General features: G+C 34.9%; 1 protein-coding gene across 4 annotated transcripts in view; it reads left to right on the top strand.

Moving 5' to 3' along the window:
* The window catches only part of RPS6KC1 (ribosomal protein S6 kinase C1), a 179,233-nt gene that overhangs the window by 27,252 nt on the left and 137,071 nt on the right, over positions 1-14,910 (top strand). For all 4 annotated transcript variants that reach the window (XM_040636338.1, XM_040636337.1, XM_040636339.1 and 1 more), the window contains one exon: positions 7,835-7,950. In XM_040636338.1, the coding sequence (XP_040492272.1) occupies positions 7,835-7,950 (116 nt within the window). The remainder of the gene's footprint in view (positions 1-7,834; positions 7,951-14,910) is intronic.

Raw genomic sequence — 14,910 nt, 5'->3', positions numbered from 1 at the left:
GCTTAAGAAATAAGTTAAACAAAAAGAAAGAATGAGTTAAAATTTAAGAGACAGAGTAGTTATAGGCAATGATATCGTTGCAAGTCAATCTCAAGGCAGAAATTAAGAAGTCTGATTATTCTTAGTACGGGGATATAGGTGCACAACAGGAAGAGTATAAATTTGCACAGGTTTTGGAGGTCAGTTTGAAATATACCTTTTCCTTAAAAAAAATGCCTTTTCCTAACAGTTGTGTTTTTACTAAATTTTACTACACATCTATTCTCACATCTGCATAGGAGATGTTTATTTATCAATGATTATTAGACATTTTAGTCTCAGAAGGCTCCTTTACACTCTTAAAAATTATTGAGCATCTCAAAGAACTGTTGATGTAGTTGTACCTACATATTTCTAATACTTACCATATTAGAAATTTAAAAATAATGTTGTATTAAAGAAAAAATAAAAAGTATATTACATATTAATATTTTTATGAAGAATATTTGTAAGAAAAGTTGTATTAATTTACATTTGTGAATCTCTAATGCTGGGATTAAGAGAAAACAGCTAGATTTTCATATCTGCTTGTGGATCCAATCTTGGTGATAGATTGTTTTGATTGAAGTATATGAAGAAAATTCAGCATCATAGAGATGATGTAGGGAGGAGTATTTTAATAGCTTGTTGGGCAATTGAAGATAATCATCTTTGATACACCAAAGCTTAGTAAGTGGTAATTTCTTAAAAGTTTAGTTGCATTATGGAATCTGAAATCTTACCAACAAACCTTTGGTACTTTATTTTATTAAAATTCATTTTTCTATCTTAAATTTGAGTGGTTTTTTTAACGTATGCATGAACTTGTAACATCATGCATTGGTCATGTGAAAAATATTGGTTCCCTGAGTTATGCAGATCTTGCATATGTTGCCCTATTTCATTATATGATATAAAAAAATGGTTAATGTCATCATAGATCTCTAAAGGAAATATTTTAAGTATTGGGAAGCAGTCAAGCTCACAGTGACTTGATGGCTTGAATTTCATCACTGACAACAATGCAATTGGTAGTTTTCCTTGAGTTGTTGGCCTCACTGTGTTTATGTTTTTTTTTGGAGGGGGGGAGGTTTTAGCCAGATAACCAAATCTGAAAGGTTATAGTTTTTTTCCCCACAGACTTTTGAAAAGAAATGGTCTCAAGGGTCGAAATTTAATAAAGTTAATAATTTTTATTGCTTCATCAAAGATGTTCTTAAGTGAAACTGACATTTGGAAATTTTTTTTAATATGGGTGAATGGCAGTCAGGAATATGGTGATTACTAGTAAGTATAGTTTGGTGCCATTGTCTTGATTCCTGCTAAGAGGTTTGCAGTTTTACTGCTATTGCTTTTAGGTGATCAGTGCAGATGTCAATTCGGTGGAAAAATGCCTATTTAAGAAGCTGGACTGTGTATCTCCCAATATTAAAGCTTAAGAAATATGGACACAGTGAAATTCCATAGTACAGAAGGTATAAAATAAAAAGTAAATAGGAAAAGTAAATAGGAAAATGCAACTTCTGTCTTAGTATTATTATGAAAATGGTTTTGACCTTGTTGATCCCTTACAAGGCCCTCGGGGACCCTCAGCAGTCTGCAGATCACGTTTTGAGAATGCATACACATACAGATGTGTGCACACATATGTACATACATATGGGTGTTCTCTGCAGCATTTTCAGTAGAAGAAAACTGAACAGAAACTGAATATTCTCATTATATGATTGTACAGATATGCCATAATTTAGGCAGTTAATAGAATTCTTTAGCTCTTTGAAATATTTCAAATATTTCAAATCTAGTGTGGTAAGATATCCAGGCTATATTTTTAAGACGTGAGAACAAATGTTGCACAGCAGTATGTTTAGTAAGCTCATACCTGTGTTTGAGTAGACATACGTACTTGTGTGAAGACACACCTACACACGTTTGTATAATGTACCTTTTCAGGGTGTGGGAGGAGGGATGTTTTTACTTTTTATTTTATACCTTCTGTACTCTGGAATTTAACTGTGTCCATATATCTTTAATATTGGGAGATACACAGCCCAGCTTCTTAAACAATAAGCTTGTCACTGGGTGAAAGGGAGTGGTTCCTAAATTGGTTGAGATTTGTAGTTATTATTGCTGTTGCTAATGGATTATCTTCAACTTTTCTCCACATCCTTACTTATTAAAGAGTGAAAGTTTCTTATTAATCTTGATAAGTAAGCAGTTAATCTTTCTCAGTAAATGGTACAGTCCATTTGTAATACTTGATAACTGCAGTGAACCCTGCAGCCTGCAGCTGTGCTTGTGTGGAGGGACTTGCTGGTTAATCGTCTGTCTTTTTTTTTTTTTTTTTTAAAGATTTGATTTTTTATTTATTCGACAGAGATAGAGACAGGCAGCAAGAGAGGGAAACAAGCAGGGGGAGTGGGAGAGGAAGAAGCAGGCCCATAGCGGAGGAGCCTGATGTGGGGCTCGATCCCAGAATGCCGGGATCACGCCCTGAGCCGAAGGCAGACGCCCAACCGCTGTGCCACCCAGGTGCCCCAATCATCTGTCTTTTTAACTGCTTTCACATTTTTAGTACGTGAACCTCAGCAGCAAAAGGGGATCCTATTGTAATTGACACAGCCATCAAAAATGTAGTTACTAGTCTAGCGGTATAGTGAAAAGAACATGCCTTTTGAAATCTGATGGCTTTAGGCCCAAATCTTCTATCCATGATTTACTAGCAGTGTGATTTTATACAAATTAACATCTGAGTGTGTTTTTCTTGTTGGTAAGATAGGGATAATATCTTCCTGTTCTGTGCATTACATTTGCAGTGTGTGTCTAGCTCAGTGCTTGACACACACCTGCTACCGTCGGCTATCCTCTCTTGCTCAGTTACCGCTAACGTACCATACTCTCTTGTGTCTCTGAATTCAGCGTTGCACTGCTCCACTGCGTACTTTCTTGTGAGCCTTGCAAACTTTTCAGATGTCTCCTCTTCTTGGAGGTTTTCTCTTGTTTCCTTTAGGCTGAGTTTGTTGTTTTCCCCTTAAGTTTTACATGTTACCAGTAGAGCACCTAACTTATTTTTTTCCAGTTTTTTTTTTAATTTGCAAAATTTTTAAGTTTACAGAAAAAAACACAAAAGAATAGTGTGGTAAATACTTTTATGCCTTTGGCTCAAGTTCATCGATTGTTAACAATTTGCTGGATTTGTTATAACTCTCTGTATATCTCTCATTTTCTTTCTGAACCAATTGAGATTAAGTTGCAGATATTGTGACATTTCAACCCTGCCGTTCATATTTTCTTATAATCAATCCCATATCACACTCAAGAAATTTAACCCTGATACAATAATATTATCAAATATGTAGTCCTTATTCATATTTTCTCAGTTGTTCTAAAAATGTCCTTTTCAGGTTTGTTTGTTTGTTTTTGGATCTAGGATCATGCCTCTAGGTTAATCTAGAGTATTCCTTATGCATTTTTTGGTCTTTCATGACAATGACATTTTTAAAGTGTATGACAGTTTCTTCATAGGTTTCAAAGTCTCTACCTGTCTGATTGTTTTCTCACGATTAGATCATTGTTTTGTTTGTTAGATCTGTTATCATACTTTGCTTTTCTACGAGAAAGAGAAAAGCAGTTCCTGATAGCTAAGAAAGAAGTGGCCTTGTACTACCTATTAGTTCGACCTTGGCGTTTCCTAGAGTTGGCTTGGCATTCATGTCTAGGCTGTGTTGTTCTCTTGTTGAACGTAAGCAGTTTCACAGAACAGGAACATTAGACAAGGCCACTCTGTGTCCTTGGATCAAGACAAAAACAAGACCATTCTGGTATCATGTCTGAGCATAGACAAAAACATGAACATTGTTAAAGTCACAAAAATGATCAAGCATGTCTTCATCCTGGCTACCGTGAGTGACTGCAGCTTATTTATATAAGTTACAGCCTTAGCCTCTCTTCATTCGTCTTGCCTCATAGTAAGATTTGTTAAAATTGTAGCATCATAGAATTAGATAGAATTCATAGAACCATGGAATTATCGCCACTTCCCAACAGCATCAGAACAAGGGCAGAGCCCCCATTTCTTTAAACCTTTCCCCAAAGTACCTAACACAGGCCCAAATCCTGCAAGTCCATTCTAACACCCTCTTAGTGAAATGTCCCAGGGTTCCCAAGAGTATACATTTTCCCTAGTTGCAAGGAGTAATAAATCCAATTTGTTCATTTAGAGATATGTTCTTGGTGCCGTTGACTGGAAATTATTCATACCCGAAAACCTTGGCCTCTCTTTGTTTTTACGCTGAATGAATTTTTGCTTCAGTTAAGAATCAGCATCAAGCTTTTCTAGCTATTTTCTTACTGGTCAAGGGCAACTTTTAGTTCCATATAGCCAGTTTTTGATCATTGACATTTGCATTTTAAAAAAGTTGTAAGCTCTGATATCTGGGTGTTGTTCTACATTAAAAAAAAAAAAAAAAAAAGATCCCAAAGGCAGCTTAATAAATCAGAGAGGGAGACTTTATTTCCGGTGATTTACCAGCTTAATTAGAATGTTTGAATTTAGTTTTTCCTCCCACAGCTTTTAATAAAGAAAGCATTATTTGGTCATTGGGAGTGAGCGGCTAGCTTATACATAATAAATGTACATACACACAAATAATATAGTATATAATATGTAATAGTACACAGTAAATCTTCTTATGAAAAATACGTTTTGCATTTTCTATTGTAAATCAGCTATAATTTTTACTCTGTTCACAGGAAAATAAACATTGACCCTGTGAATGGGAATTTAAAGCAGTGATAAAGAAGTTCCTGTTTATGATTTCTCACTGTTGCTGCTTTTGAGCAAGGTTTAGGTGCCACTAAAGGACTAGCAACTAGAGAAGAGGCACTACTAGGGTGTTGACTACCATTAGGATGACTGTTGAATCTTGCTACTTTTTTTTTTCATTTAAAATTAGGTGGCTTTGTTAAATCTATTAAGGCTAGTAGTTATTGGATTAAAATTCATCTGCTTTTTTGTTTATGCTACAAATCCTGTTTTTTTGTTGTTATTCTGAAATATCTTAGGAACAAAGAAGTGAGCATGTTCTTTCATCTGTTTGTTCTGATGATAGGATTCAGTGTAATTGAACCTTTTACTGCATAAGCCTTTATTTTTGATTGTGCTTGCTCCATTCTGAAAAATATTTTAATTCCTCTCCACTTGTCCAAGTTTAGTGGAATGGAAATGCATAAAGATGTGTTTTATTCTCTTTAGAAGTTGATGTACTCATTGCTTAAGCATTTTAGTCTAGCTTAATAGGGAGGTGGGATGAATCACTGATTACAGTTAGGATTGAAGCTCCCAAATTAATATGTATTTATTTTAGCTACTGAATGAGATTTTTTAGGGTGTCATTAAATATTAGTGAGTTTTCCATTAAAATTTCTCAACAAATAGTTAACACATTTAAAGATAATATCAGGTGGTTTTGTGGGTTGAAACATAGTATGATTTTTTAATGCATTTTCTGGAGTTTTGTTCTGAGATTCTATATGTTTACAAAATTATTGATATTAATTCACAGGCACTGGAATTAAATTTTGTTTAAGGGATAAACATATTGGACTATAATCATAAGTACCAGTGTATACTTAATTTCTTATTTAGATAAGAAACGGAATAAGGGACATTAGCTATCATTTTAACCGGTTTGGCCAGTGCATTTTTCCCAAGATTGAATAACTTAGATTGCTGTCCAGAAAATTTGCTTTACAGGGAGGGGCACTTGGAAGTTTGTTTCTAGATAATATTATTAATAGCTAAGCTAGCACATCATTTTAGATTCTCATTGGAAGAACTGAGTTAAATTGAATTGTTACATATGAACTGGGAAATAATAGAAACACAGAACGCTGAAACACCAAATAGCGTAATGGTATTAGGTTTGGTTTCGTGTGATAAACCTTAAAACCAGATAGAAGTTGATTTCTTTCTCATGGTGTGAGATCTGAAGGTAGCTCCAGGCAGGGCAGCTGCATAGTGATCAGGAATCCAAGCTCCTGTCTTGTTGCTCTGTCACTTCTAACCACCCACGTCACAGTCCTTTCTGGAAAGGGACAAGGAGAAAGAAGAAAAGGCTATCTCTTAAAGAGATTTTTAGGAAGCTCCAGTATAATTATTGTTTCTGTGTTTTGGCGAGAACGTCGTCCCTGTCCCCATGGAACTGCAAGGCAACCTGGCAATGTAGTGTGTGTTTGTTTTTCCTGGTTTGCTATGTCCACCAGTTAGAAATTGGGGATTATTTTACTAAGGAAGAAGGTAAAAACAGACACTGGGCTAGCAACTGGCTGTCTGTTACATAGTATAAATAAAGCAGTGTCCTGGATGTTAGGGATCCTCTAATTGACTGCCTCTGGCGTGTTGGCCTTTACTGGGCCCTGGGCTCTTTGGTGATGCTGATAAGAGCTACATACTCGTTCCCTGGAAAAAGGTACTTGTGGGCACATGCATGGAATTTTGTAGGACTCTTGTCTCCGGAACCCATCCATTAAGCTGAGTAGGTCGTTTATGGACCACTGTTAAGATTAAAAAAAAAAAAAAATCAAGAAGAAAAAAAAGATTTTTTATTAATGAAAGATGACTGTTTTCTAAAAATGTTCCACTGTTAAGACTGTTCTTTTTGAGAATTTTTCTAAATTTCCACCATTCATTCTTATAGTTAGGTATGAGTTAATTAGCATGCTCTGTCTGCTAGACAGTGCGATGAGACAGTGTGATAGTCGAAGGCATCGTGATTAATTTATTAAGTGCTAACTATGTGCCTGTCATAGGAATCTTAAGTACATTGTTCATTTCCTCCGATTTACAAATGAAGAAATTATCTAAGATTTCGTAGCTAGTGAATGATAAAGCTAGTATTTACACCAGGTTTGACTCTAAAACCGTTTCTTTTAGTTTTCATGAAATAGATACTTCACCATAAGCATGAGACACATTGAGCTGAGAGTTTTTAGTGGTTTACTTTTAAATTCTTGTCTTGGGTTATATAACTAGGAATCTCTTTGTGCGTCAGTTTTTTGTTAACATTTTGCAAAACCGCTTGAAATATTTATGGGATGATGCTCCTCTTTTGATTTTGTATTTTTGAAGCCTGGATTGCAGTCTGTGTGCTACATGGCATGTGACAAATGCCAACCAGGAATCTGATCTAAGAGGAGTACAAAATGGTCGTATTTTAAAATGTCTTATCAGCATTCAAATTGTATATAGCATTAAAACAATTCTATGAAAACCACCTTTCGATCACCATGTAAATCAGAGCTCACTGGTGCTGTGCGGACCGTCTTTTTTCTCACAAGCACGCTGTCACATACGCTGACAGTGGCACACGTGGAGTTTGGCTTCAAAGCTTTTTTGCTTCAAGCTGAGGTTTTTGACCCCACTGATATACAGATGTTCTCATAATTTCCTCTCTTCAGCTCCTTTATAAATCAAAAAGAGTGGGAAAGGGAAAATTATACGAGTAATTACAGTATTAAATTACTATGGAAAACCATTTGAGTTCTTTAGAATTCTCTTTTCAGCTTGAGTTTCAAATCACCAGCTTCTTAAATGTTAAGTTTCACATGGACAGGCCTTCAAGTAGGGCTGCACCATTGATTTATCAGTTCACACCTCTGTTTCATGTTGTATCAGAAACATTATTGTCTTTTTTAGGGAACAGTACGCTGATTCCGATAGTGCAGTGATAGGCCTGCTGCTTCTTTCTGATCTGTGAACGTAAACTCTCATAAGCCTTCGTTCCTTCCTTAAGTCTTGGTTCTTATTTGATTCTAGGACGATTTGATGAAACGGTCATTGAAGAGAGAAGACAGTGTGCTGAAGACTTGCTACAGTTCTCTGCCAATATCCCCGCTCTTTATAACAGTAAACAACTCGAAGATTTTTTCAAGGTTTGATAGTCTTTCTGAAATATTTTGTACGTTATTAAATATTTTTGTTTTCTAATTTGTAGTAAGGCGGGATTCAAATTTTGTTTTTTAACAGAAAATGTCATTTACTGTTGGATTTCATTATTCACTAAAATACGTAAAAGTTAGTTGCTGAACAACAATGTCTTTGACATATCTTCTGTTTTTAGTGTAGAAATGTTTAAGATTTTTGATTCATAGATTTAAAAAATTGATGCAAAAGGCTTAGAGATTATCTCATTTACTCCATCATAATTGAAGTACAATAGAAAAAATTGAAGTATCATGAAATTTTAGCTGTTGCCTTCATTTTTTGAGGTGTCTTTCGGTGGTAGACTTTTTGGGATAGAAACCACTATAAGTTTATATTCACTTTGTTATAATTGTACTAATTTGTGTAAGAGATGGAGCAAAAATAGTCACTGTTTAATTTTAGAGAGGTAGGCTAGTATAAATTATGTGACCAGAATCATTGGATATTAGTGTTTCCTGTTTCTTGACATGAAATGTTTTCATTCTGAGTTCTTTACCATTTTATTTTATTTTATTTTATTTATTTTATTTTTACGACTTATTTATTTATTTAAAGAGAGAGAGAGTGCCAGCAGGGGTGGGGGGGAGCAGAGAGAGAGAGAGAGAGAGAGAATCCCAAGCCGACTCTGCACCCAGCGTGGAGCTCGACGCAGGGTTCCATCTCATGACCCTGAGATCATGACCTGAGCTGAAATCAAGAGTTGGACACTTAACCAACTGAGCCACCTAGGTGCCCCAGAGTTCTTTATTGTTTTAAATAATAATTTTCTAATTTATTTTGTATTGAGCTTGTGCAGGTTGTTGATATCAGTGTCTTTAACGACCACAATTTTCCTATTGCCTTTAGACTTCCAGAAAAAAGCTAGGCAATTGTGCCGTACTTGTTTTTTCCTTTCTTCAAACATCTACTCATTTGTATAAATGTAATTGTTAGAACATATGAAATATATGAATAGTATATGAGTATGGGGATTTTTAATTTTAGTGATGCCGGTGGACCTACAAAAAGAAATTATCTTTTATGACCAATTTTAACTTGCTGAAGAAAGTTGATCTTTTGAAAGATATTATAAACTTATGACTTTACACTAATAGGAATACAAATAGAAATAGAAAAGTTTGTAGTACCAATAAGATTTCTAGTAATTGATTTCATTACTTAATTTTTCATTACTGTGTCAACCAGGCTGAGATGATGAATGTGGTTCTGCTTATGACATACTGCGGATCTTTAGGATAAAAGGCCAAATCAAATTGATACAGTATTTGCTCTTTGCTATTCTTGGTTTACAGCTCTATCTATGTGACAAGCAGTCTATGCTTATAGAAAAAGGCAGGATTAGGGGCACCTGGGTGGCTCAGTTGGTTAAGCATCTGACTCTTCATTTCAGCTCAGGTCATGATCTCTGAGTCATGAGATCGAGCTCCTCACTGGGCTCTGTGCTCAGGGGGAATCTGCTTGTGATGCTGTCTCTCCCTCTGCCTCTCCCCCTTCTCTCTCTCTCTCAGGCACATATATGTGCTCTCTCTCAAATAAATAAATCTTAAAAAAAAAAAGGCAGCATTATTAAGCAAGAAGGATGTGGCTTTATAGAAATTGTGAAAGGCAGTCATGCAAATTAACACATGCCCAGGGCTAAAAATATCAGTCTAGGAATATAGAAGTCAGATCTTAGACTTTGAACTATTTATTTATTTATTTATTTATTTATTTATTTTTATAGATTTGTTTCTTTATTAGAGAGAGGGAGAGAGTGCACGTGCACTGGGGGGGGGGGCAGAGAGAGAGGGAGAGGCAGTCCTAAGGAGACAACCTGATGACCCTGAGATCGCGACCTGATCTGAAACCAAGAGTCTGCTGCTTAACTAACTGTGCCACCCAGGTGCCCCTGACTTTGAACAATTTAAATATAAGTTACCTATTCATTCTGTTTCCTTTGGATCTGGGAATTCCTGATTGTAACTGCTGCTGAATGACACTTTATAGGCTTTGTGGAAAGAGACAGAAGAAAAGAAAGAAGACATTGGGCACTTTAAGGGAAGTCAAGCTAATCTTAGAAAATATATTAGAAATACCTTAAGTAGTGTGCTGGGCAGGAGAGAGACACTGATTTGATAATATCACAATAGTGGTAGTCAGTCTCTAAATAAAGATTAGAAAATAGGATCCTTGAGGGTTATTTAGCTGCAAGCAAAAAAAACATAAAAAGCTTACTATATCGGTTTAAATAAGAAAGGGGTTTGTCTCATACAACTAAGAAGTTGAGTGAGGAAGATAGGACAGGGTTGATACAGAGCTCAATGATATCATCAAAGCCTTAGGTTCCTGGTTTGGGGTGTGAAAGGAAAAGGGCTGATAAATGAATGAATGAATGAATGAATGAATGCATGCCAGTTTTGAAAAGCTTTCCTAGAAATTCTACCTAGAGTTAGTCCTTACATCTTATAGTTCAGAACTGGGTCACAGGACTATCCTTAGCTTCAGAGAAGTCTGGGTAGGTGACTCTTTTAGCTATTTCTTATTGTGGATGAAGGTATGGAGGGGAGGTTTTTGGGTAGCCAGGTCAGAGGGTGTGCTACAATAACGTAGGTTTTGGTTTTTTTGTTTGTGTGTTTGTTTGTTTTGGGGGGAAACACTGATGATAGATACCACATGCAAATGACTACCTAGTCACCTGATTTGATTTTTGTTTTAACATACACAAGAGTAGAAGGAATACTATCATGAGCCTCCATTACACATTACTCATCTTAAAAAATTATCAGCATATTGCCAAATTTTTTTCATCTCGATGCCATATTCTTTGCTGGTTATGTATGTATATATATATATATATATACGTATATATATATATATATATACGTATATATGTATGTTTTTACAGTTTTATTGGCATACTTTAAAATTTACCAATTGTAGTTATAGCATTCAGTGACTTTCGGTAAATTTATAGAGTTGTGCAACTATCACGTTTCTATCACCTCAGCGAGTTTCTCCGTGCCTGGTTGCTGGCAACCCCCTTTCCCAGCCCCATCCCTGGGTAACTACTTACCTGTTTTCTGTCTATAGATTTGCCTCTTCAGGACATTTCAAATAACATGGAATCACACAATATGTGGTTTTTTGTTCTGGTTTCTTTCACTTAGCATAATGTTTTGTGTTTCATCCATATTATATCGTGTACCAGTATTCTATTCCTTTATGTTGCTGAATAGTATTCTCTTACATAGATTATACTGCATGTTGTTTATCCATTGACAAAATGATGGACATTTGGATTGTTTTCAGTTTTTTGGCCCTTTGTCCGGTACTGCTGCCAACAAATTTTTGTGTACAAATCTATGTGTAGATACATGTTTTCATTTCTCTTGGGTAGATTCTGAGGAGTGGAATTGCTGTGTCTTCTGGTAAGTTTACGTTTTTAAGAAACTGCCAAACTGTTCTTCAAAGTGACTGTACAGTTTTACATTCTCCAGCAGTGTATGAAGGCTCTGGTTCTTACACAATTTCACCAATTGTGTGAAATTTAGATTATAGCTGCTCTAGTATGTGTTTAGTGCTATCTCACTATACTATTAGCTAATTATCATTTCCTAATGGCCGGTGATGTTGAGTTTGTTTTCATGTGCATATTCATATACTTTGGTGAAATGTTTATTAAAATCTGTCCAGTTTTGGTTGGGTTGTCCTATTATTGAGTTGTAAGAGTTCTGAATATATTCTGGATACAAGTCCTTTATTACATATGTGTTTTGCAGATATTTTTCTCCCAATCTGTGGCTTGTCCATGTTCTTAATGGTGTCATTTGAAGTATAAAAGTTTTTAGTTTTGGTGAAGTCTAATTTAGCAGTTTTTCTCTTTTTTTGAATCATACTTTTTTTTGTCATATCCAAGAACTCTTAGATTAACCCAAAGTCTCCTGTGTTCTTTTCTGGAAGTTTTGGTCTTACATTTAGATCTGTGATCCATTTTTGGTTAATTTTTGTATACAGTGTGAAGTAACAGTCTAAATTCATCTTTTGGCACATGAATATCTAATAGTCTTGGCACTGTCTGTTGAAAAGGCCATCTTTTCCCCACTGAGTTACCTTGGCATTGTTGCTGAAAATGAATTGAATGTAAATGTAATGGTTTATTTCTTGACTTTTGATGGGTTCTATTGATCTGTGTGCCTGTTCTTATAACAGTACTGCATTTTCTTCATTATTGTAGCTTTATAATAAGTTTTGAAATCAGATAGTGTAAGTTTACTGTCTCACTTTATTCATCCTTTTTCAGAATTGTTATGGCAATTTTGAGTCCCTTGAATTTCCATAAAAATTTTTAGCAGCAGCTTGTCCATATAAACAAAAAATCTGATGGAATTTTGATTGGAATTGTATTAAATCTATAGTTCAATTTGGGGAAAATTGTTTCTTAACAATATTGTCTTCCAATTCATGAGCATGAAATGACTCTCCATTTATTTAATTAGTCTCGGCAGTGTTTTGCAATTTTCAGTGTATAAGTTTGGTACTTCTTTTGTTAAAATTATTCATTGTGTTTTATTCTTTAGATGCCTTTGTGAACAGAATTGTGTTCTTTCTCTTAGCATTATGTCTTAAAGGTTTAATCGATGTTGTAGCATGTATCAACACTTCATTCTTTTTTGTGGCTATATCGTATTCCTTTGTATGGATCCGTGGATATACTGCATTTTGTTTATCCATTCATCAGTTGAGCACATTTGGTTTGTCTCTCCCTTTTGGCTATTACTAATGATACTGTTATAAATATTGGCATATACGTATTTTGTGTGGCCCTATCTTCATTTCTCTTAGGTATATACCTAGTATTAGAATTGATCTGGGAGGATTTCAAATTTTAATTCAATTTATTTACTTGTTACAGGTTTATTATGATATTCTCTTTCTTTTTGAATCAGCTTCGGTAGTTTGTTCTCTCCCAGGAATTTTCATCTAAATCGTGTAATTTGTTAGCATAAATTGTTCATAGTATTTCCTTATAATGTCTTTTGATTTCTGTAGGGATGGTAGTGATGTTCCTTCTTTCATTCTTGATTTTGGTAATTTGTATCTTTTTTATTTTTTTCTTGGTCAGTCTGGTTAAAAGTTCGATATTGTCGATTTTCTCAAAGGACTAACCTGGTTGGGGTGCCTGGGTGGTTCAGTCAGTTAAGCATCTGACTTTGTCTCAGATCATGATTTTAGGGTCCTGGGATAGAGTCCCACATTGGGCTCCATGCTCAGGAGGGAGTCTGCTTCTTCCTCTGCCCCTCCCCCTGCTCATTCTCTCTCTCTCTCTCTCTCAATTAAGTAAATCTTAAAAAAAAGAAGACTAACCTGATTTTGTTGATTTTTCTGTATTTTCTATTTCATTTTTCTCTATTTCATTTTATTGATTTCTACTCTAAACTCTATTTCCTTCCTTTTGCTTGGTCTGGATTTACTTTGCTGTTTATCTGATTCCTTAATTCCTTAAAGTGGAAGCTTAGGTTACTGATTTGAGATATTTCTTCTTATCTAACATAGGCATTTACAACTATAAATTTTTCTTTTAGCACTGCTCGAACCTCATCCCATAACTTTTTATGTTTTGTTTTCATTTTTATTCAGTTCAATGCATTTTTTAAATTTCTTTTATGATTTTTCTGTGGACCCATTGATTATTTTGAAAAATGTTCTTTAATTTCCAAATATTCATTGTTTTCCTAAAGTTTCTTTTATTGTTGATTTCTAGTTTTCTTGCAGTCATGGTGAGGAAACATATGTTGTATGATTTCAATTCTTTTAAATTTATTGAGACCTGATTTATTTCTTAGCATACGACCTGCCCTGGAGAATATTCCCTGTGTACTTGAAAGGAATGTATATTCTGTTGTCAGGTGGAATTTTATGTAAATTTTAGTTCAAATTAGTTGTCAGTGATGTTTAAGTGTTCTGTATCTTTGCTGATTTTCTATCTAGTTCTGTCAATTACTGAGAGTGAGGTATTGAAGCCTCCAGTTATTATTGTTGAATTTTCTATTTGTCCTTTCAGTTGTTAATGTTTATTTATTTTGGAGCTCTCTTGTCATGTGCATGTGTATAGCTTCCTGATAAGTTGATTTTCTTAGGCTTACGAAATGGCCGTCCTTGACCTGAGTAGTATTTATTGTCTTAATGTCTATTTTGTATGATTTTAATACAGACCACTGTTTAATAAAGACTATTCTAGGTCTCTTTTTGCATGGAACCTTTCTTTTCATTCTTCTTCTTTTTTTTTTTTTTTTGGCAGCAAAGCAAGGTTTACTGAGCAATAGTAAAGTGATAGCACGAAGCTCCCAAGGAGGGAGGGGACCTGAGAGGGTTGCCGCTTTCTTTTCATTCTTTTGCTTTCAGTTTGTTCGTGTTATTGAATCTAATGGGTATCTCTTGCATGCACTATATAGTTTGACCTTATTTTTTTTTTCCAGTCTCAAAATTGCTGTCACTGATTGGCATAGTCAGTCCTTTAAATTTAAATATACCATTTTGCTATATGTTATATATATTTCATATATTTTTTGTTTTTTTCTCCTTTTTGTCATCTTTTGTGTTAAATATTTTTTATTATACTATTTAAATTTCCCTTTTATGTTCTTTAAGTTATGTATGTATTTTAAAGATTTATTTATTTTAGAGAGAAAGGGAAAGAGAGAGAGCCTGAGAGAGTCATCATGCCAGGAGTGGGGGAGGGGCCGAGGGAGAGGGAGAGAAAGAATTTCAAGGAGACTCCTGTTTAGGGCAAAGCCCGCTACAGGGCTGGATCTCACTACTCTGAGATCATGACCTGAGTCGAAATCAGGAGTTGGACACTTAACTGACTGAGCCACCCAGGTGCTCCTTAAATTATATTCTTTTTTTTTTTTTTAAAGATTTTATTTATT

Source organism: Ursus maritimus, unplaced genomic scaffold (genome assembly GCF_017311325.1).
Source record: "Ursus maritimus isolate PB19 unplaced genomic scaffold, ASM1731132v1 scaffold_2, whole genome shotgun sequence".
Lineage (NCBI taxonomy): Eukaryota > Metazoa > Chordata > Mammalia > Carnivora > Ursidae > Ursus > Ursus maritimus.
This window is presented reverse-complemented; position numbering and strand designations above follow the sequence as displayed.